At 32.0% G+C, this 22605-nt stretch overlaps 2 protein-coding genes across 2 annotated transcripts in view; one reads left to right on the forward strand and one right to left on the reverse strand.

Moving 5' to 3' along the window:
- Positions 1–14273, reverse strand: part of LOC126917842 (negative elongation factor D) — a 48373-nt gene extending 34100 nt beyond the window's left edge. The window contains exon 1 of the mRNA XM_050725183.1: positions 13664–14273. The gene's annotated coding sequence lies outside the window, so the exon portion shown is untranslated. The remainder of the gene's footprint in view (positions 1–13663) is intronic.
- On the forward strand, positions 4–15520 carry LOC126917849 (lysosome-associated membrane glycoprotein 1). Its single transcript, XM_050725209.1, has 5 exons — positions 4–250; positions 1388–1848; positions 6431–6653; positions 10366–10554; positions 15100–15520. The coding sequence occupies exons 1-5, from the start codon at positions 199–201 to the stop codon at positions 15237–15239; spliced, it is 1065 nt and encodes a 354-aa protein (XP_050581166.1). The 5' UTR covers positions 4–198; the 3' UTR covers positions 15240–15520.
- The last annotated feature ends 7085 nt before the right edge of the window (positions 15521–22605 follow it).

Genomic DNA, 22605 nt, shown 5'->3' on the forward strand with positions numbered 1-22605 from the left:
TCCAATATGTGTTTGTGAATAACATTTTCAAGGAACTACAGAGCATAGAATTGTATCGACATTTACGTTGTGTCGTCATACGCGGTGTATTTTCACATACTTTGCGTTAACTGATATTGGTGTCTAATATTCATAATAGTTATAAACATTCAAATTTTTAGTGGATTTTGCTTATTTCTAGCAAATTTGGAATTTCTAATGATGTCAAAGTTTTTACTACTCCTTTGCTTTACTGCACTCCACGTTCTGGGTATGAATTTTCAAATACACTTTTATTTTTTCTGCAGAGGATTATGAACATTTTTTATGTATCGTGAAATTATATTTCTTGTTTCTACTTTTCCCTGAAACACATAAAACTTATAAGGTCTCTTCTTACAAAATTACATCAGCTGTAGATTTATGGTTTAATTTTAATTTTATTATCTTTATTATACATTATTTCTCATTAACGTATTTACGATATTAAATACAACATACTGTCTTGTGATAAAATATTGTAACTTATGGTAAAATTTTAGAAATCAAAGCTATAATAATAAGATATTTAAAATTATCAAATTAATTAATTAATAAGAATTACTTTAACAAATAAATTATTTTCTATGTAAAAATTCAGATAAAAATATTACTTAAATTAATATTTCGAAATATAGTTTGTATTATTCTTATATTTCCTGCAATAAATTTTGTATGTTATAGTTTAGAAATAAAATTATATTATTTCATTAATCTAACTAAAATATTGATACAAGCAAAGATTTTGGCAATTCATATTTACATAAGTTTTTATTATTTATAGTTCTTAACTCTTTTATTATTATATGTATATCAAACACTAAACGATGTTCACAGGATTAAGGATCTATATTGATGAGTTGTCAATTAAGTCAAATTGTATCAAATATGTATATGTGGATAAAAATATGTGTTACATTGAATGAAATTCAGTACCATAAATCTCCTGAAAATTTTAGAAGTCTTGGAAGTTTCGAAAATCTCAAAGGTCTTGGTTATTTTAATAAGTTTTGAAAGCTTGTTGTATAGTTGATATTTTACAAGCATTTTAAATACTCTAACCCAAACAGTATCATTGATATAAAATATTAAAGGAAGTCTAGAAAAATTGGGATATTGGAAATGTATTTATGTGAAACAACTTTCAAGACTTCATATAGAGCTCAACTTCATAAATAAGCAACATTTTAGTTAGAGATCATAGTTTTGAACATATATTAAAAACATGTATGCACTGTGCATGTACACAAATTATACAATGTTCTGAATATTAGCATGATGAAATTATGTATATCCAATTTATTATATTAACTTAGAAGTCAATGTAAATGTGTTCAATTAATTTGATTATATTTCAATTTTACAACAGGTGAAGGTCAAGAAAATATTTTATCTAAAAATGAAGGTATTCTCACTAATGGAACATCTTTACAAAATGAGCAACATTTTGAAACAAATGTTCCATCAAATAAGATACTTTCCCTGGTACCTGTGTCAGCTCCTTTAGACACAAACAAAAATAAATTAAAGCCAGAAGAGGTTTTAACGACTCAAAGTCCTATCCAAACTCGTACAGTTATTTCTAATGATCACCAATCATCTGCTGTGTCACTAGATACATCAGCCACCTTAAGTTATAGAAATGAAACAACTACGAAACAGATTTTACATACAGCAATTAACCCAGCAGTTATACAAGCTACAGTAAATTCTACATTGTCTTCTGATACTGCTGGGAAGTGGGTAGTTGGTAATGGAACAGACAAAGCCTGTATTGTAGTACAGATGTCTGTGGAGTTTAATATCTCTTATGTTAATGACAACAAAACGGTTTGTATTATTTAGGTGTAGAATATATTATATTATTTAGACATTATCATGGTATATGACAAATTAGAATATATATAATATATATTGATATATATATATATATATATATAATTCTCACCACAGTATAGCGAGGTCATAAAATCAATTTGGTATGAAATGAACATGTTTAGATATAGGGATAAATGAATCAAGGCTGTACAAAGATGCAAAGTCAATATGTTTTATATTGTTAATTATGTTAATTAAGTATAATTTAATATTTATGTTAATTATGTTTATATAAACAAGGCCACACCTTAATGGTTTCATTGATTCTGACATATGTTATTAAGATCATTATTCTGAGCAATTTCATTTACCCATATAACTATTGCTCGACTTTATTCTCCAATATATACACCAAAATATTTTTCATATTATTGGGTTGGCAACTAGTTTGGGTTAGATAGTAGAAAAGAAGAAGTAATTATAATTTATATACAATTTTATAGGAATAATGTAGAAAGGAGAAACAGAGCAAATCTCATCGATTTTATATTGACTTCGCAAGTAACATTGTGCTGGATATATGTATAGCAGAATTTTTGTTTCGTCGGTAATAGGGCTTTAATAACCTGGTAATTGCATTTTCTAATATCATAGTTGCAATTTTTCTAATTAGTACTAATACTAGAGTACTATAAAATTCTATATAAACTGTACTTATCTCCTTTTATCTATTATATAACCAACAATTGATATATATATTTTTTATTATAAATATTATTATAAATAAATATATACATATTTATTATATATATATATAAACATAAAAGTTTCCAAAAATTTATTTTATGAAATATCAGGATTATTGTGAAATGGTGCCATATATTTTGGACTTCACAGAGTTAAAGTTATGAAGACAAATTGGACGAACTACTATGTTATGACCTTACAATGACTTAGAATTCAGAAATTTAGGTTCAATCAATAGAAATGTTAATATGGAAAATTATATTATTTCGATCAAATTATACATTCAAAATAACTTTAAGATTATTAAATAAATCCAACGATAACGATAATACCATTTTGTATCATACACTACAGTTGTTGATCGAACCTAAATTTCTGAATTCAAGATCATATTATAGTAAGTCGTTGAATTCATCTGCTATAACTTTGTAAAGTTCAGAATACATATATGATGGCATTTAAAAAAATCAAGATGACTGGCTTTTCATTGAAAAAATTTGTTTGGATATTTTTAATATCCAAATATGCGGCGGACCCGAAACTCATTAACTTTTGTTTAGAACATTTTTTTGGCAGATTATCGGAAATGTTTAAAAAATAGTGATTAATAAAGATGTGTAAGTACCCGAAATTACGGGTTGGTAAGATTGGTGAAATTCGGGCGAGCTCGGGCTGGAACCCAAGACATACGAATATTCGAGTAGCTTAATCAAGTCGGGTAGCTCGATCGCCACAGTTAACCCGATACATTCGAATTAGATCGGTAAAAATCGGCCGGGCTCGGACTAGCTTTTTCACTACTCAAGATTCGATTCGGAGTTCTTATTGTAAATTTGAAATGAATCATATATGTTATAACCTCATACATTTTTAGTGATTAATCCTAGAGGACACACCTTGTATATGTACAAATTCAACTATATTTCGGAAACTAAAGTCGAGCGACAGTTATATGTATAAATGAAATTATTCAAAATGTTGACCTTTGTAATATATAATCAAAGTCACTCAAAATATATAATTACCAAATTTATATTTGTACTATAATATCTTTTACTCGTTATTCAATTTATTGAAGTAATAAGAAATATTTTTTTGCCTTTTTATCGTAAATGGAACATCGTCAGTCATAAATCATTATCATTACTATTGCATAAATCCTTAAAATAGAATATAATGTATGATTCTCAGTGGCCCTGGAACCAAAGATGTCACTCGATGCTGCTTCTTGATATTTTAATTTGAGGTTTCACTATAATTTGGTACATACTATACTACTGGTGGAAGAAATATAGCGAGATTATACCTGCAAAAATTAATCAGATGTTAAAACATACATATGTATCTCGAAAATCAAACTAGGCAGCAACTCGTGAGTCAAATTAGGAATTCTTTGTGCTATAGTATATTTAAGAAAATTGTTTATAACATGCCATTTGGAAGGGGGGTTTTAAAAATATACAATTTGCTACCTTTTATACATATTGCAAATAATGCAAATATATATTACAAATAACTTTTACAGATTAATTTACAAATGACATTGGCAACCTAATATTCAAACTATTTTTATAGACGCAATTAGTTTAATTGTCATCATTTAATACTTCAATTTGCGACGTTAGTATATCTCTTTCACCAATAGTATATTATATTATTTAAATAGTAATTGCAAGCTTTTGCCAATAAATTCATATCTGGTTATCATTGAATGAAAAATTTATTTGGAACTTCAACATTGTACCTTCACTTTGAAATAATCTAACCTATCATAATCTAACTGATTATTGAATTAAATTCAAATAAACTTGTCCCAAGGACAGATTAAGTTAGGTTACGTTCTTTTATTTTAAGTGTTAAAGTTTTAAATAAATTTTTCATTCAATAATAACCAAATGTTACGCCATACATATATAAACTTTATTGCAAAATGGATCTCTTTTGTGTCGTATATTTAATAATTAATAACTTTATAAACAATAACGAGCGATAGCTAAAAGTTCTTGAGCGTTAATAAAGGAGGTGTCCTTGATAACACATATCAAAGTAAAGGTCAAGGTCATCGGATCTGCCTCTTTTGAAGTCAACATTTATCTTGAAAATATCCATTGCCCATTTATGGGTCTTCTTTCCACATAAAAATTGTGTTTGTCCGCGAATTCGCAGGTTGGAAGGTAATCATAATCAGTGAAAATTCGTGGTTTCCATTTTAACGTGTTTACCGCGATGCGATACACTAGTCTTTCACCTAAACTCAACACTACCAATATTTCCATTGCACATTGTTAAAGCATGAAGTATTTTTCTTGAAGGGACAATATATTGTTATGAAGAAATGATTTTCTTTAAGATCATATTTTCGGAGATTTCTTAATTGACAGAAAAAGATACGCTAATTTTAATACATATTGATATACCTTTTTATACAGTAAATGAAAGATTTCCTAAGTAAGTTATTAATGTACTATTGCTAAATTTTTTTGATATTGACAATATTGGCTAAAAAAATTATATCAAAGCCATTTGAAAAGGTGAATGTTCCATATCATTGTAGAAAAAACGTTTTAATCATCTTTAATATCGTTTGAATACTATCTACTTCTTATTTAGAATATTTATGTTAGACTCTGGAAACCAAAACAGTCTTGGTTATTGTGGCAACGAACATCGTACATGGTGTGAGCTAAACGAGTATTTTATTGAACGCTTATTGTGCAATTAAAGATATCCATCATTTGATAATTGTTTATATCGAAACAGGTATTATTTAATGATCTAAATTAATAAAATATTATATTCAATGAAAATTAATCTTAAGTGAGAATGCAAAGATGCAACACTTTTGTAAAAAAGGTATTGATATCTGTTTATATTGTTTCATTTCATATGTAACGAGTTTCGTGGTGTGGGGTAAACCTCGCATTTTCGTCGTTTCAAAAAATGTCTCGCAACAGCAACTATGAAAATTAAGTAAAATTTCGTAGTGAACGTCTTACTACACATTGTTAAACAGTTGAACTGAAATAGATTTATTCATTGAGGTAAATTTAAAATTGATGAAAATGTTTTGTGAAATTGCACAAAGGCAAAAAATTTTTGAAACTAAATCCTTTTTATGTCAATTTGTTGGTTTTGAATGTTAGATTTTGGAATAGTTGGACGCAATTCATTCGGAGACATTACTACATGTATTGTAAATTCAAAGTGTTGTGGCTTGTAGTATATTATCAATACTAGTATAACTTTATATAATGATATAGTGTTCGGTTTTGACGTACTGATAATACGAGGACTAATTGTAAGAGCAGCCTAATGAGATGTCGAATAGAATTTGTACTGTCTCGCCGATTCTATAGGATTAATCTGGTTAACGAATAATAGAAAAAAGAATTCTAGTCCTATCTCATTGGATATTTAATTGACTTTGATTAACGTGATGCGAAGTAATGTTATAACCTTCAAAGTTCAGCTCCTTATAAAGGATCTTTGGCGTAACTATTGCTACGATTTTTCAGGCACTTCCAATAATGTGATAAAAAAATGTTTCGAATGCAAGTCAATCAGCTTCCAATAGGGTGAAAATTAGTACAAAGATAAGAAATTTCCCAAAAGGGATAAAAAGTCAAAGTCACCTTGACTTTTTTAAATGACACTATATATTTTCAATTTCATACTATTGTAGCTGATATTAAGACAAATTCAACAACCTATTATACGAGTTCTTTCAGATTTTACACAACTATTTGTATTTAATTTAATAGTTCATATAAAAATAATTATTAATATTTTTATAATGATCAGTTAGTACTATATTAATATTGAAACAATAAAAAATGTATTTTTTCAGAAATTCTTTAAGGTATTTGATATACCAGCAGACAATGCAACTACGAAAGCAAGTGGATATTGTGGCAAGTTGGAACAAAATTTGACATTAGAATGGTCTTCTAAAAATGTAACTAATGCTAGTATGACACTGCATTTTATAAGAAATGTAACTGAGAATGACTACTCTCTTCATCATTTGGAGCTCATTCTTCCACCAACAAATTTTCCAAATACTACACTAAGTAAGAGATCTTAATTATTAATATGTAATTTTAATATGTCTTAAAGCATTTCTAGTCATTCATGAGAGAGTGTTAGTAAAGTATATTTAATTACAAAATGAAGCCATAACTGAAATCTGAAATAGTTTGAATAATAATTCAATTTTAAACCTGTTTCCTTTGATAGAATCATGTTTTTTATTGCAAGAATCGATTCAATTCGTTGTTCTTTATAAAAAGTATTGACATGCTTGTGTCAAAAAAACTGCTGGTTTGTGAGATACATCTGATTTTAATGAAATAACATATTTCAATATGAAAAAATCTACATATATTTCTTTCTACGAAATGAAAGAGATCGTAATACCAATTGAAGTATAGAATATAGTTTCATGCATATTTTTACTTAGAAGTTTGTAGAACAAAACAATGGGAGTAATAAATATCTCAGGAACTAACGATTTTCGTTTACAGCATAAACATCTTACTACATACTTTTTGTGTAGAATAAAGAAGTGGATCGATCAGTACGTTAAGAAGTATAGTTCTTAAGAAGAAAGGTAGTTGACATTCATGATGTCAAATTGTATCCTCTACAATGACTTTTAATTTTTTTTTTAAACATTTGTTCATGCAATAAGTAACATTCGAGGAATTGGAAGTCATGAAGATAGGTGCTTCAATCGATATTTCTATTTACGTTCTTTCTAGCTACAAAATTTAAACACACTGAGAATAATGTCAGTTTAGAAACTAAAATATGTAACGTTTTAAGAGACCATTTCATTTATGGTCTGTGATTTTTGTTATGAGATTAATCTTTCCAATGTGCATAATATAATATTACAAAAAATATTTGACCTTGAAGCTTTGCCTCACAGTCAGTTTTGCATGTTACTTTTCTTAACCTAATCTTCAAACCACAGATGTAGAACCCATCTATGATAGTGGCGACCTTTCATGCACTTACATGTAATATACTACTACTTACTAGTTAACAGTTTTATTAAAACATGCATGCAATTTAAAGTTCATAATCTCCAAATATTATCAAATATTAAGAAATTTATTAAAAATTCATGTTTTAAGACTTTTGAGCAGGAGTGTACATTTATATATAAGTATGTATGTATGTAAGTAGATTTCATATTTTAACTTTAAAACTTTCTTGTCTTTCTTGTAGTTCTGTGGAACATCTGTTCGTATGTCGCTTATTTCTAAAATGTCTCTATCTTGATACATACAGTTGTATGTATGTTATCATCTTTTTTCATTTATACTAAGGAACAAAATACATATCTTGTAAATATTATATTAAGGCATTAGCTAAATCCTATGAATCACTCGTAAGTGATGGTAGATAACACTAAATTTTTGTTTCACCCTGATTTTCTTTTGTATCTCGAAAATTATTTATTAGTATTTATTACTATTATTATTTTTATGTAACTAAACATGTTTACGAATTAAATTCTTAGGAACAAAAAAGTGTTTTTCTTATTTTCATGTCTTGAAAAGTAGAGATATATTCGAGTATTTTTTTCAAGCAAATAATATAAGTAGAAAATCAATTTATTATATTTAGTATTATATTTAGTGATGAAGAACGTGACAAAGACTTTTAAGCCAATCTCATCAAATTGATTCTAATATATTCCTCTTCAAAATTTCCTCTTTGACTAAAATAATTAGCATTGGCAGTAATTACGTCATAAGTTGATATGTAGCCCTATCTGGGGAAATTTCAATATCTCAATAAACAACAAAATGGTGAAGGATTGAAAAGGTTTTTAATTTTTGTGGGGAAATTGAACAGTTTTTTTTTTAAACAATAAACCATAAGATCTCTATGTAGTAAAGATAAATTTCTCGGAAATAAGCATTTTCTAAAATAATTGATCTCAATTATTTCTTATTTGCTATAAATGAAATCGAGAAATTTCGTCATGAGAAAAAATTCGTCCAAAATTTTAATAACAGATATTTTAATATATGATCTATAATTCAGCCAGATATTCTTGAGCAGTTAATATACTCATACAGCAACTTTAAGCATCCTTAAGATTGCCATTGTTGCCAATATTGTTTAATTTTTCATGCGAATAACCCTCGTGCTGCTTTGTTGCGCTTGGAGCATGGTTTTGCCGATACGTTCCTTATTGGTATTTTTGTAATATTGGCAAGTACATTGCTTCGCTAATAATAATGTGCAAATGCTTTCATGTAACTCATATAACCAACAATGAGGATTAACAACAATTTAAACGGAGAAAATGCTGCAATGTTTTCGCTGCTTTCCGAATAATGATAATAATGTACAAATTCAGTAATATGTGTGTTAATACCATTTATATCTTGTTTGAATATTTTGTTTCTAAAAGATTTAGTTGCTACACAGTATATCCTTGCTGTTTGTAGCGTTACATGCTGAATATTAGTATACGGAAAATGCAATATCGCCACTAATTTTATAAGTATATGTTTTCATATTTCTATCTAAAGAGATAATCCTTTGAAACATGCGTTTTTAAAAAGAATGTAAGAAAAAGGAATTGATTTATTCGACCACTTACACTATTTAATACTCCTTTATAATGACTTTGAGAATGAACATATCCATCATTGCATTTTGCTGTTTTATAACTTTATGTATCAATTTAAGAAAAAAATATCTTCAAATTACAGTATCACGCAAGATGACAAATTGATGTATTATAGTAACATATCCCTGATTGCAAAAAATATTGATTGAATGCGAATTAACTTGCTCTGCATAGTTCGGGACACAATATCTTCATAAGCATAACAGCAATTTGTATATGATACGATAGATAGTGTGTAAATTATTACGTATTGACGAAATATCATAAAACAGTGATTACTGAACACTTGCTGTCGAAACCTGAATTTAGGTTTTGATATAATTTTAAAGAATGCAATAGTTTAGTTTCAATAATTAATTTGTTAGTAATTGAGAAAGTATTGAGTGTTCTCTCTCTCTCTCTCTCTCTTTTTCTCTCGTTCGTTTACTCTTTCTCTCGATGTCATAGATAAATGTTTGAATTAATGAAAAGAAATGCGTAAACTGATAATATCTGATTTGTTAAAATTTTTCACTTGTAAGTATTACGTTGAATGAAGCAGCATGAATGAAGTACGCTTTCTTAATTCGTTAAACAAGAATCCGCCTGCGATATCAAGAACAAGATATTAGTGTCATATATCAAATGCCACTTTTATTGCTAGTATATATCTGAAAAACAAATATTTATATCTCAAAACGGAGAAAATTTGTATGAAGAATTGATGTATTTCACATACATACTTGCATACACGTGCGCACATTCAAAAGTCTTAGAATATTATATGGTACCAATACAAAAAACAATTTTCTAAAATTCGAATTCTCTTTTTCCTACTGTAATTCAAAAGTAAAATGTAGAGCCAAATATTAGAGTTTTATCAAAAACAATGAATTTGTTAACATTTTTTAAAACGTGGAATACACGAGCCATATGTTGGTCGGTCATCTAATCTTAAAATATCCATTATGTATGTATAATAGTTTGAGTAATGTAATAGATGTTAATACGAAAACTTTACGGCAATTTCTCAGAACTTGAACAACATATTCGTTAATCCTTTTATATCATAGTACATACGTATAATTCTTTTATATCTTTACGTATCCTATGTATTTTGCCGTATTATATGAGTGTATCCTTCTTAACAGATACATCAGTGATTCTGGCGCATAAAGCACCTAATTTTGTGGTGAAAGTATCAAATTCCTACAGATGCTTGAAACAACAGACGCTCAACTTAAGACAAAATAACAGTAATGAAACATCTGGATATCTAACTATATCAGATTTACAATTTCAAGCATTTAAAGTAGATAATTCTACCGTTTTTGGTTTAGGTAAGTATAAGTATAAAATATTTAAAATACTTAATTGTATATGATGCAGAAATTAATTTATTTGTATAGTATATAGTAAATAGTGAAAAGGTTACTGGTAAAAGGACTAAAGAGTACTTTTATCAGTCAAAATAAGATAAAAACGAAAAATAAAAAAATTAAGGCTTTGATTACTAATAATAGACATTTAAAAATGAACCACAGCGGACATAACGTATATGTTTCAATGCAACAACACATGTTCGTAGCTTACTTTGCATTATTCACAGCCAAAAAGATTGTAACATTCTGTACCATAAACGATTTTACATTTTATCATACATGTTATAGATTGTGCATTTATACACATACTTATAGAAATTCATAAAAAAATATCAAAATCACAATATATATATATGTCGGAGATGAAAAAACACCGGAACCTCTCCTTGGATTCTCGGGAATACCGTAATGTCGTAATTTAGATTAAACAAATGTCACTCCGATTGTTCGAGATTTGTGATAGTGAGCTTGGGCTCGAGGCGGCGGCCGGTCGCCGAGCGTAGCCGCGGTCAAGGGATGTACGTTTTATCTAACAGGGGCACGGAGTGACTCTATACCTCTTCTTAGAGGAAATAGTCGTGGCGACACGTGGCAGTGGATATTTCTATGGTTTCTGTCCCGTGGCCCGCCACACGCAGATTCTATACTCCGGGTAAGATGATCTCCAGATGTCAACATACCTCCGCAGTATATGTTTAGCTAACGTGAGGACCCGCAATAAATCTTAGGATTTGGTCAAGCAAAGTCCTTCATATAGACAAGTAGTCTTTATTGCAACTACGGGAAGATAGGAGAAACCTATCTTCCACGAACGATGCCCCCCGTCAACAACCTCCCCTCAAGGGCGGCTAGCATCTCTTTCAAAACGCCGATATGGAGATCGACCAATTAGCAACAGCGCTAATTTCCCTCACCTTTAGAACGAAAGCTTTCTTTGACGAATTCGAGGATCTCATGCCCTTAGACCCACCCATTATAGTTTTCCTCGACGGCATCGTCGAGACGGAGAGTCACTCTCCGGTACGATCTCGACGACGATTCAAGTAACTCTCGGATACGTAGTGATTGCCCCATACATTAACATTGAGTACAACTTAGACGCTAAAGAAGAGTAGAGTTCGTCATCCCGTTGACCGTGGATTCGTTATTGAGTCTAGGATCATCGTCATTAGCTTCTCGAGTATCAAATTATCGTGATTACTTGTCCAATTCCATCATGGTCATGTTTGCACTGGTAAATATCTCCTCTATTGCATAATGATCACGTCTAGTGTCAATAGGGATTCGTTTTACGCCCTTAACCCTAACTCTAATCGTAATGCCAACCCGACATATATATTATAATATAATATAATATATTTAAGATATAAGATAATAAACTGCAGAATAAGTGTGGTTGTATTGAGAATCGTCTTGATCCGATTAGATTGTCTTATATATGGTTCGTATAATGTGTCAAAATTAAATGATTGGGAGGACAGTATGGTTAATAAGATCGATAAACTTTTTTGTTTTTTTACGAGATATAACTATATGATTCCATTCGAAAAATACCAATAATCTTGAAATCTCGTAAAAAAATGACTCTAAGAGAAAAATATTTTTACCGTTACACGTATTCGTTGAAACAGTGCAACTTTATCATCAGAGGTTATTTCATACAACAATAGACAGATATTTAGCTGGTCCAACCTGTATATCCATTTGTGTAAGGAGATTTATCGGGTCTTATTGTCAGGGACATATCGATCAATTTTTAAATATCTATAATAGGTCAGGTAGTGTGGAATGACTTGGATTTGGGTACAGTCGCTGTCACATACCCCCCTCAGATTTCTCATCTTGTTCTGATCTGGTTTACTCGTGAAGGTGGTAGGTTTCTGTCGTTGGTTAATTGAAAATTTTAACATTGCGGTGCAACGTGTCCTAATTTACCACATTTGAAATATTTTACTTGTTGTCGCTCGGCAAATGTTATACGTTCCGTTTTAGAAAATGACGAAACATTTTTGTTGATTGGATTATTACGTGTAGCAGGTAGTGGTCGGTCGCTTGTCTGCATCGGTCTGTTACTAAGTCGGTTATACGTTACTGTTAATCGAGTACCTGTCCTTCTCCATTCCTTTTGTTCTTCTCGTAGGTATCTTTCAATGTCGACGGCTTTCTTTTCTGTTTCGCTCAATGAAAATGGTTCATTTACTAACAGTATGCGTCCTATGTCGTGTCGAAGTCCTTTTAAATAAATTCGACTTACTTTTCTCGCGGTGGCTTCAATCATTATTCGTCGTATAATCGGTTATGGATTTTTATTAGTTATTGCATACGTAAGTTTATTTAATATGCGGCGGAATCGGATATTGAAACTTTGAACAGATTCGTCACATCCTTGTTACGTTGGATTTCAAAGCGTCATGTAAATCTGCATAATTTTCAATAGGTATGTTACGAATACTTTGCGCGGCTTTATCAACTATTTTATCGACTTTAAAGGCTTTCAATAACAAATCTCTTTGTGAACAACGCATTCGTATAGCACGTACTTCTTTTATGAAATCTTTCACTCCAACATCATCGTCACCGTTTAAAATTGGAATGTATCTTATTGCGTCTTTCGCTGATAACATAGTCTGGTGTCGTGGTTCATTGTAGTTTTGGTATTCGTCATCGTTATCGCTTTCAGGATCAAATATTGTTTCGGATGCGCTCGCTACAGGTACACGATCCCTGTTTCTCGATTTCGCGGTTCCTTTTGTGGTGTTAGTTACAAATTCAAATCTTTGGTCATAATTGTTTCCTGACTTTCAATGCCTAACTTCAATTCGGTAACTGTTTTTCTTAGCAGTTCGATTTCTTTAGCGAGGCCTTCTCTTCGCTTGCTTGTTCGGTTAGTATTTGGATTTGTTGTTGAATTTCGGCGCTAGTTCTCGCGTGAATTTTGTTCTGTTTCTGTATCGCGTCTAGTATTTGCTTTAGACTAATTTCGCTGTCTTCACTTGTTGGTGCTTTAGACATTTTATTGGCTGTCAAAGATAGAACGTCTATATCGAACAAAAGAATTAAACTTTACCTGATATTCGTAGAATATCCGTTATCGAGTTGTAGGCTTCAGATTCGTAGATCGTGAGTTTGTCGTTGAGGATGACCAGTAGCCCAAGTTGAATCCTTTTTCACGTAGGTAGGATGTCCTTGTTTTACCAACGAGCACTTTTCATAATCCTGGCAGGATCACCAAAATTTCACATAAAATCGTCGTGATAAAAAAGGAAGAGCTGAGCAATAGCTTAACTTGACTGTCCTTTAATATTTTTATATGCTTTTATTCATCAAACTGATTAAGTACAATATTACAATAAAGTAGCGAATTTACAAAATATTAAAATAGTTGTTCAAATCACGGCCAACCTAACCTCAAGACTAGTCTCGTGGTCGAATGCTCGCAGTTTTTATATGTTGAGTTTGAAGGAGTTGAGGGGTAAGGAGAGGATCCTGAGTGCCCTACGTAATGGGGAAAATTTGGTGTTGGGCCATGTGCAAAGGTAAGGTTAAAGTCTAACGGTTCATGGTCAGGTAGTGCGGAATGGCATGGATTTGGGTATTTGTATTGTAATACCCCCCGCGTGCTAATCAACACATGGCATAAAGGCCTGTATGTGTATAAGAATTCTCTTCGTTTCTTTTCTTTCTTTTATTTTTATAGAAAAAATTAATAATAGTCTTTGATTATCCAAAGATTATAAAGAAATTCTCGATTTTCAACTTTCTAATTTCTAGGCAATGTGTTTAATAATTACATCTTTTGCATCCTATTTTTGCCATAACTAGGTATGTTTTACCATTTCATCTTTACGTTAATAACATTACTGTAGAGAGAAAAAGAATCCCATGTAAAAAATTGATACGCTATAGAGAAAGTCTTTGGATATGTTTCTCAAATTTCTATACATTCCATATTGATCAAAAACATGAAAAATCAGTAAAAATAGCTTCTTGCTCTTAAAAAGTTTGTTATAGAAAGCTTAAAATATTTTGAACGATTTTGAAAATAAAAATTCACTTACTAATTGTAAAAACGTGTCAAAATCAACGAAAATTAATAATATTTTTTCAACTATAATTATTAAATTTGTTCAAGTGTATATTACTTAATTGAAAATTATATTACAAATGAAATTATGAGTTGAAAAAGTACAATTTTATTAGCATTAGTAATTATGCATTATATCTTTTGTCTTCGGGTGCAAAAATTTATATTACGTGAAACAAGTTTCCATTCTAAATTGCGTTAATTCTCACGCTTTCCGTGTCTCATTCTGTACGTCAAGATTCCACAAATGAATAAAGGCATATAATAAATGATAATTTGCAATATTATGTTATAAAATATATTTTATTTAATATAAAATACGAAAAATGCTAGAAATATAAATAATATGCAATGATTATTGTTTAAAACATCATTAGCGTTACTAATATTTATTAATTATATTTATTATTAATTTTCAGCTAAAGATTGCGCTTTTGATACACCGGATGTTGTACCAATAGCAGTAGGCTGTGCACTGGCAGGATTAGTGGTTATAGTATTGATCGCATACTTGATTGGTCGTCGTCGAAATCAAGCTCATGGTTATCTTAGCATGTAATGTTAAAATGTTTTTATCTTTAACTTCTTTCGTGTAATTCAATGGAAATTTCCTTATTTAGTTTATATTATGTATCGTAATGTTAACTGCAAAATTTGACGAGAAGTATTTCTCAAAAATTATACTTTAAACATTACAATTCAAAGATATTTAAGAAGTACTATCAACAGAAAAATAAAGTTATGTAAAATTTATGATTATTGCAAATCGTGTGTACGATGTTTTTCAGTTATAAAATTTTTTATTTACATATTCAAATAATAAAGTGATACCATATATAATGTGTACAATTTACTATTATCGCTATTGTTATTACCGGTATTATTAATATTATTATGTAACGTTGATTACTATTATCATTATTTTTATTAACCCTTTGCACTCGAGGACTTTTTCGGCCGGACGTAGCAGCTACGCCAGATGATTTAGCGTATACGTGACGCGTGTCTTACAGCTAGTGTAAAATGATTTCATATACAAATTACCTTACAAAAACATATTCTAATAATTTATCTATATTTACATCTTTGAAAATATGATTTTGTAATATTAATTTCTATATTCTTTGTATGATAATTTATATAGCATTCACCAAGATGCATTCTTGATATAATTAATCTCATTTTTCAACAGTTCAAAATCAAGTTCATCTTCATTTGAGCTAATTTCATTTCCGAAAACCACTTTTTTAGGGTTTCTAAACTATAATACTTTTGCCATGATCGTCGAATCCGAACTAACGTTGGAGACGTTGTTACAATACCATAGTTGAACCATAGTTTAGGAGGGATATGGGATTAAATATTTTATCTCCATTTTTAAAGTCTAACACTTTACACTTCTTAACAAAGAACACAAATAGCTAAGGAACCAATTTACGAACCAATATTGCACTCTCATCAATTGGAGATGTCGAAATCTAGCATAAACAGGGACTATTGCCTCTCGCTCGCCACTGGAGTTGCAGTACGGAATGCCGTGGTGATTGAAAGTCACCTCTCGAGTGCAAAGAGTTAATGGTACTATTGTCGTTATTACTATCAGAATGCTTTATTTTCCATGATTTACGTTACAAATTGAACGCTTTAAAAAATTAGTTTATTGTTTATCAGCGGAAACATATTAGATGTTTGACAACAGATGGTAGAAATTTTGGGCACTGTTTCTATAAACAAAAATAACATGTAAGTAAAGAATAAAATGACTGTGATTTGTTTTGTAGTAGCTGTTAACATTTAAAAATTGACCAAAGCATTCCTAAAATTTGATAAATCTTATACGAATAAATGCAAAACAGTTTAGGCGATAAAGGGCATAGTAATTTTTAAGCCTAATAGCACATGCTGAGCAACTTAGCTCGTACTAGGAGACAACGATAATGAAACCGAAAGCAAGGAGGCGGAACCTGCCATAAACTTAACAAAAAAAGGTATTAAATGAAAAATAATAACACAAAAGATAACCAAAGACACTAACAGCAAAATAAGACTTTTCGCACAAAAGACGCGGAAACTCAACTCGCCGCCAAATCTGGTGACCAGGGCTAAAGGATTAGAGGACAAACAGGAAAACACAGACGAAGAAAAGCGCTACATCCAAGAAGAAAAGGCTGAAAAAAAAGAAACCATGAAGCCTACAACAACCGCCCCATTCACATTTATCCCAAGCAAAAATAGATTTGACATACTACAATATCAAAAGACCAGCAAGTCACAACCACAACTTGGACAAACAAAAGAGGCCACAACGTCAAATGCGATTGTGGAATTAATAAAAAAAAAAAAAAAAAAAAAAAAAGAATGAGGTACTACGAGGCAAAACGGGAAGACACCCACCCACCTCACTATCGAAGCAATCAACGCCGCAAACGCGGCAAACCCTATCGAACAACCAAAAAGGCCCAGCCTTACAATAAACTACTGTTTACTAACAATAAACTGTCCATACATAGGAAAAATAAATGAAGTAAAATGTTACAACTGTAATGGAAACCACCCAGCTAACTACAAAGACTGTGTAGTCAGAAAACAACTCCAACGTAAACTGTTTCCGCCGCTTCGAAACAGGACATACAATAACTTTCACGCGCAACAGGATAGCACAGAAACTGGGACAACACCAAATTTACAGCACGCAATGAACATTAACCACAGTAACACCAACACCTTTGGTAGCCGAAGTTACGCGCAAGTAATCAATCAATCGCCACCCTTAAACAACCAAAATCAGAACAATAACAGCAACGACACTACAGAAATCAGGGAACTGCTCAAACAATCCATGAAAAACACCGAAATGCTAACAAAAATGATAAGCGAACAAAACGCAGTTCTTAGACAGCAAACGCCATAAATCACAGTCATGCTACAACTACTTACAAACATGCGAAGCAAAAAAATAAAAACGGACACGCTGAAAATAGTAGGCTGGAACTCAAACGGCCTACAACAAAGGGCCCTAGAAACTAAAACATTCCTGTATAACAACAATATCGACATATTACTTGTTTCAGAAACACACTTCACTACAAAAAGCTACATGAAAATACCATACTATTACCATATATGATACCAAACACCCCTCAGGAAAAGCGCACGGAGGGACCGCAGTGATAGTCAGAAACGATATCAAACATTATCTACACAGCCAAATTAGTAAGGAATATACCCAAGCAACCACCGTTACAGTACAAACTAGCAGCAACCATTTGCAGTTGTCAGCAGTATATGTACCACCGCGACACAAAATAATATCATAAATATGGGAAGAGTACTTTCAACACTTAGGGGAGAAGTACATCGCAGCGGGAGACTACAACTCAAAGCACACGTTATGGGGATCAAGAATTACTACATCTCGAGGTAGAACCCTGGAAAAATACATTAGAAACAATAACCTCAATATATTATCCACAGGTAGACCGACATACTGGTCGACAGATCTGAACAAAAAACCTGACCTGCCCGATTTCACAGTTACAAAGGGACTAAACACAAATAAATTAAAAATAACATCCAACCTTGAGCTCAGCTCCGATCATACACCCATAATAATTGAATACAGAAACAAACCGATACTTTATAGCAATCCAGAGACACTATGCAATAAAACCACCAAATGGCAAACTTTTAAAGAAATAATCGAGAGCAAAATAATCTGCAACATCCCATTGAAAACACCCGAACACATCGAACAGGCAGTAACAGCATTGACAGAAACTATGCAAGAAGCAGCATGGACAACCACTACACCTGAACCAACCAGCAGACAAACAAAAACAATTCCGCAAGAAATACTCGAAAAGTTAAAGAAAAAAGAAAAGCGAAAGCAAAATGGCAAAAAAAATAGAACTCGAGAAAACAAAAAACACCTAAACAAACTTGCAAAGGAAATAAAAAAACAAAATAAAAGAGCACAACAATAAAGAATTCGCAAAGTTCATAGGGACGCTCCCTACACACGCGAACTCCAACTACTCCCTATGGAAAGCCACGAAAAAAAATAAAGAAGCCAATAAAACCAGTCCCATTTTCTACAAGAAAAACAAATAAAAGCAAACCCCAATAAATGCAACCATATTACATTCACGCTACGAAAAAAGATACCACCAAACATCCTATTGAACGGCACGCATATAACACAAACAAAGCATGTCAAATACCTAGGACTCCACTTAGATACACAACTCACATGGAAACTACATATCAAATCAATAGTAGAAAAAATACAGAAAACAAGGAGACAAATGCATTGGCTAACAAGCCGAAAATCCAAATTAAGCATAGAAAATAAATTAAAAATATATAAAACGATCATAAAACCAATCTGAACGTACGGAATACCATTATGGGGGACGGCAGCAATGAGCCATACAAACAAAATAGAGGTAATACAGGCTAAAATCCTTAGAACAATAGTAAACGGACCTTGGTACGTCAGAAACAAAGACATATGGAGGGACCTGGGAATCCTAACGGTCAAGGAAGAAATTAGCAGATACTCAGAAAAATACAAATCAAGAATAGCAACACACCCAAACCGGTTAGCTGCGGAAACGTACAAAACCATAAACATGGGCAGAAGACTAAGAAGGAAGCACCCAGCAGACCTTATAAAGGACATAACCTAACAAACACGAGGATGGTACCCCGCTGGGGGTAGCCACCAATATGCTAATATAACTGTTAAAAAATTCTACCAAATGTCCAAATTGGACAAATTGTGAATTTCAATAAATAAATAAAAAAAAAAAACTTTATCCGATCTCCTAGGTCTACCTCTATGTTTCGCTTCTCTCTTTGCAATATTAGCACCTTTGTTTTCTTTTGGTTGTTTTTTATCATCACAACTCTTCGATCGCCGACTACGTGATAAGGGACTATCAAATACCATATTTATACGTAAACGAGATATTTTATTCCTACTACGTTGGCTTAAATTCGCTTCATAAATTGCTATTACACTCGTTACTGCATTGTCATTTTTTATAGATTTACACCTATCGTAAGTAGCTCAGCATGTCCGTTAAAAGAACTTTCTTTTGTTGACGCGCATCAGTTGTTTCGCTTTCACTATCTGAAATTGATTTTTGTTTAATACCTCCTTTGTTTTCTTTGGTCAATTTATTTTCTACATTTTCCGATGCTTTTTGTTTATTAATGTAGTACCGGGGCCAAAAGGCCTAAGGTATCAGCCGAACGGTAAACAAAGTACCGTTTAGCATCAATGTACCTTTAAGTGGACGGTTTTCGTGAAAAGGCTGCGTGACCTTAACCACGGGGGGTTTCGGGATACCTGTACCGAAGAACAGGAAAAGGTAGAGGGTGCAGAGCGTGTAGAGCGGGCAGAGCGTGTAGAGTGGGCAGAGCGTGTAGAGTGTAGAGAGCGGGCAGAGCGTGGAGAGCGTGTAGAGTGTGCAGAGCGTGTAGAGCGTGTGGAGCGTGCGGAGTGGGCAGAGCTTGAATTGGGAGTCAGAAAGCCGCATGCGAGAATAGAACGTAGAACAGCATTGTAATCAATCTCGTTGCTCTTAAATATATATTAAATCAAAACATCATCACTTGTCCTTTCTCTCTAAGACCCATTTGGATACTACATTAATTATTTGAGACTTGTCTTCGATTAATTTCGTCTTTAAAGCGCTTCGCAAAATTTTATTTGTGTTTGACTGTCTTGGTTGATTGTAAACAATTTCTTCAAATTTTAGCGAAGTAGCAGGCTTTACAGCAACATTATAAAGATTGCGCCGTTTACTACTATCTAACATAGATGGAGATAGACTTTTATCATCTTTATTTTCTAAAGACTTCTCTTGTGTATTAGCATCTAAATCTCTCGACATAAGATCTACTGAAGTTTTTGGTTCTGCACTGTCACAAGCATTTTTCGCTGTCATCATTTGGTCTTTTTCTATAAGCAAATTTTCATTACATTACTGTATTTTACACAAATTTTCATTCATTACTGTAAGCATTATCTTTTGCTTTTTGTACGGATTTTAATGATATATTTTGTTCAACGTTGTCTGTTGATTTTGTATCATTTTCAGCAGTTGATTTATTAACTGCTTCTAATTCCTTCATTTCAATTTTGTTTTCTTTATTTGCATCATTGTCCAAAATATTTCCTATTGAAATATTATCCTTCTTGTTATGATTTTTCTCTGCTTCTCCTAAACTTTTACTTATTTTATCAAACCATTCTTGTAAATTTTGGGTATCTTGTGACGAAGATTGTGACAAATCGTTATACAATGTTACAATATCTTCTTTCCTTCGTTTCAAAGGCCCTTTTTGGTGTTCTGTCAAGCTATTGGCATCAAACATTAACTCTGTTTTAATGAAAATATAATCCTATGGATCGGTGTCAATTGATACTTCCTTTTCATAAGAATTTTCTACATTAGACTGCAATTTTTTTGAAAATTCTTTCAAAACCATCTCTTCATTTTCTACAGTAACGTCTTTTTTTCTCCAAGCTTTTGTTCAAACTATTAAGAACTAAACTAAGCTGACAACTCCCACTAGTCGCTTTTTTAATAGTTTCCTGACTTCCAATTCCTAACTTCATTTCGGCAATTGTTTTTCTTAGCACTTCGATTCCTGTATCGAGGAGTTGACCCTCTTCGCTTGCTTGTTTGGTCATAGTGTCTATGCATATTTGCGTTTGCGCGTTTTCTTCTTGTAGTTTGTTTATCATTTTGATAATTTGTGACAGTTTGTCATCGTCTCTGCTGGTAAATGCTCTATCTTTCGACATCATTCTCAATATTTCTAACTCTTCCTCTAAGTCTTATTCAAAGTTAGGTCGCCTATCTCTATAAGTAAGAAATGAATCCAGCGTTTACCTTGAGTTGTTAGCTTCCGTAGATGCTTTATGCTTTGCAGGTTTCTTCCGGATTCGTTGATAGTGGATTTGTCGTTAGAGATGACCGTGGTCCAATTTGATCCTTTTCCCGTAGGTTGGATTTCTTATTTTTTTTCAACGAGCACTTTTCACTATCCGTCAAAATGTCACGTAAAGTTGAGGGTTGGATGATAAAATAAAATAGTTGAGTCGTGACGCAACTATCAATTTTTACTGACGATATTGTGGCGGAGGAAAGCTAGGGGTGGGTGTGTCTGAGGCCACGAGATGAGCTGATTCGTTAAGGACAATTTAGGGAAGCGAGAGCGATAGACATTGCTTTTGATTGGAGCACAAGAACCCTGGTGTACCAGGAAGGGTCTTAGCCGCCCTTGAGAGAAAGTTGCTAACGGAAAATATCGAACGTGAGAAAACTAACTTTCCGTATCTTCCGTAGTAAACAAAATGTAAAGAACATTGGAAATAGAAGATGCTTGTTTTTGGTCTGAAGGACCTTAATTATGAAAATGACAAGATTTATTGGTAAGTCCTTAAGACTATCGAGGGTACGCAGTAAGGATGCGTACACATCTGGATGCCATCCTGCCCTCGGTGTGTGGCCTGGTCTCTGTTGTGGATTGAGATTTGGTTTGATGTTACAACTCATTAGGCACTTTAGCGATATATTAGGTCATCCCATAAGTTCGTTTCGTTTTTCGAGCGGTTATATATGTTAAGATTGTTTACATACCTTTCAGTTTCATGAAAAAATGTAATCTCCCTCTCGTTGTACAACTTCTTCCCATTTTTCAAATGCATTGTTCCCTTATCACCGTATGTTTATAAATCGACACGTGAAATGTATACACAAAAGTAGGCACGAACTTATAGGATGACCTAATACATTGTCGCCAAGTGCCGCCACATCTTTATCTCCATCATCAGTCCATCGGATTTGAAGGGTGCTGATCGTGACACTATCCCCCATAGTGGTAAAGTTAATATCATCAATGTATCGAAT

The sequence above is a fragment of the Bombus affinis genome, chromosome 6, assembly GCF_024516045.1.
Source record: "Bombus affinis isolate iyBomAffi1 chromosome 6, iyBomAffi1.2, whole genome shotgun sequence".
Classification (NCBI taxonomy): Eukaryota; Metazoa; Arthropoda; class Insecta; order Hymenoptera; family Apidae; genus Bombus; species Bombus affinis.

Coding starts and splice junctions, on each gene's coding strand:
- LOC126917849 (XM_050725209.1), top strand. CDS start 199: ATGATGTCAAAGTTTTTACTACTCCTTTGCTTTACTGCACTCCACGTT. Junction 6,654..10,365: donor TTTTCCAAATACTACACTAA/GTAAGAGATCTT, acceptor CCTTCTTAACAG/ATACATCAGTGATTCTGGCG. Junction 10,555..15,099: donor TTCTACCGTTTTTGGTTTAG/GTAAGTATAAGT, acceptor ATTAATTTTCAG/CTAAAGATTGCGCTTTTGAT.